The 1,298-nt window shown below is 42.5% G+C and overlaps 1 protein-coding gene across 1 annotated transcript; it reads right to left on the bottom strand.

Annotated features, from left to right (window-relative positions):
• Positions 1–424: 424 nt before the first annotated feature.
• On the bottom strand, positions 425–1,273 carry DQ04_04261000 (putative dynein heavy chain; the record flags this gene model as incomplete). Its single annotated transcript, XM_009313450.1, has 1 exon — positions 425–1,273. One exon carries the CDS (start codon positions 1,271–1,273, stop codon positions 425–427), a length of 849 nt encoding a protein of 282 aa, XP_009311725.1.
• Between the last annotated feature and the right edge of the window lie 25 nt (positions 1,274–1,298).

Genomic DNA, 1,298 nt, shown 5'->3' with positions numbered 1-1,298 from the left:
ATGCTTTGTAATGTCCAATGTTTTATTGATGAAAGTTAAAGAAAAAAAAAGAGTGGCGTATAGGGTACACAGAAGTAAGAAAATAGAAGAAGAATAAATCAACACTGTTAGGTATTGTGTTTGAAACGGCCATCATGACTCATTTGACGCGCGCTATGCCGTAAATAACGGTCAAAAATAGTCCGTTGGCTTCCTATTCAGAAGTCCCATCCCTTTCTTGGTTAAACTATCTTCAGTACAGACTTACTGCACAAGGGAAAGCAACAACGAAAAACAAAGAGAATGAATCAAAAAGTGGAACAAATATCTTGATGCAAATACACAAATAAAAAAATAAAATCATACACATATACACCGCGCTCTCAACAGATCGCGAATTAAGGAGAAAAATTAAACAGATGTGTGCTGAGCAAACCTAGAAAGCCTAAAGCAGTTTGTCTGTAATACACTTTAACATGGCTTTCGTCTCTGGATGATGGCAAGACTCTTCTCCAATGAACGATAGCATTCCTAAGCTAAGCACCGCAGCTACCTTGGTTCTCTTCGCATACCATTCATAGCTCAATGATCCCTCCCTCGTATGAGGGCCATTAGAGAGTGGGATTGCGGCAGAAAATGAGTGCCAGAAACGTTCCTCGTCCGTTTTAAAAGCTGCATGACACCCGCGATTCGGCTTACTATTCAGAGAGTCGTTAGGGTCAAAACAGTGAAGACGGGATTGAAGAAGTACGTTTCCCGACGCAATTACAGCTCCTAAATTTTCCATACGTTCCGCATAATAACAAGTGGTATCGACAAACTCCGCCATATTCTTAATAGCAAATGGAACATTAACGGGATTCCATTCCAGTGCTACTGCTTCCGGCCAGTGCTTCACATAAGGCATCAAACAGTTAAACTTCGTTAGCATTGCCTCCTCCACAACATTTTTTACACCTGGAGGTTTGTACTGTCCAGTTCTATATAGCTCGCTGTTCTTGGCGACAGACTCAAGAGTGGCAGCTTTGTTAAAACACTCCTCTAGTCGTCGATGGGTAACATTGTTACTGTTGACAACAATGTGTTCAACTAAGGCTATTGGAAAACCCCTGGGAAACATACGGGCAAAATCAGCATCGCCCAGAGTCCCCACATCTCTGGAGAATTCGTTTTCCTTGGTTGCCTCAAGCGCGTAAGAAACTAAACCAGCGTCTCTGAATCCATACTTCGGCACCAACTTGGCGGCCTCCTCAAGGACCTTCTTCCGCAACGAGGAAAGCTGCGCGTATTGCATCTGACTTGACTTTCCAAAAAAAAAA

The sequence above is a fragment of the Trypanosoma grayi genome (genome assembly GCF_000691245.1).
Source record: "Trypanosoma grayi strain ANR4 Tgr_426_V1, whole genome shotgun sequence".
Lineage (NCBI taxonomy): Eukaryota > Euglenozoa > Kinetoplastea > Trypanosomatida > Trypanosomatidae > Trypanosoma > Trypanosoma grayi.
The sequence above is the reverse complement of the archived record's forward strand: the minus strand, read 5'-3'. Positions and strand labels throughout refer to the sequence as shown.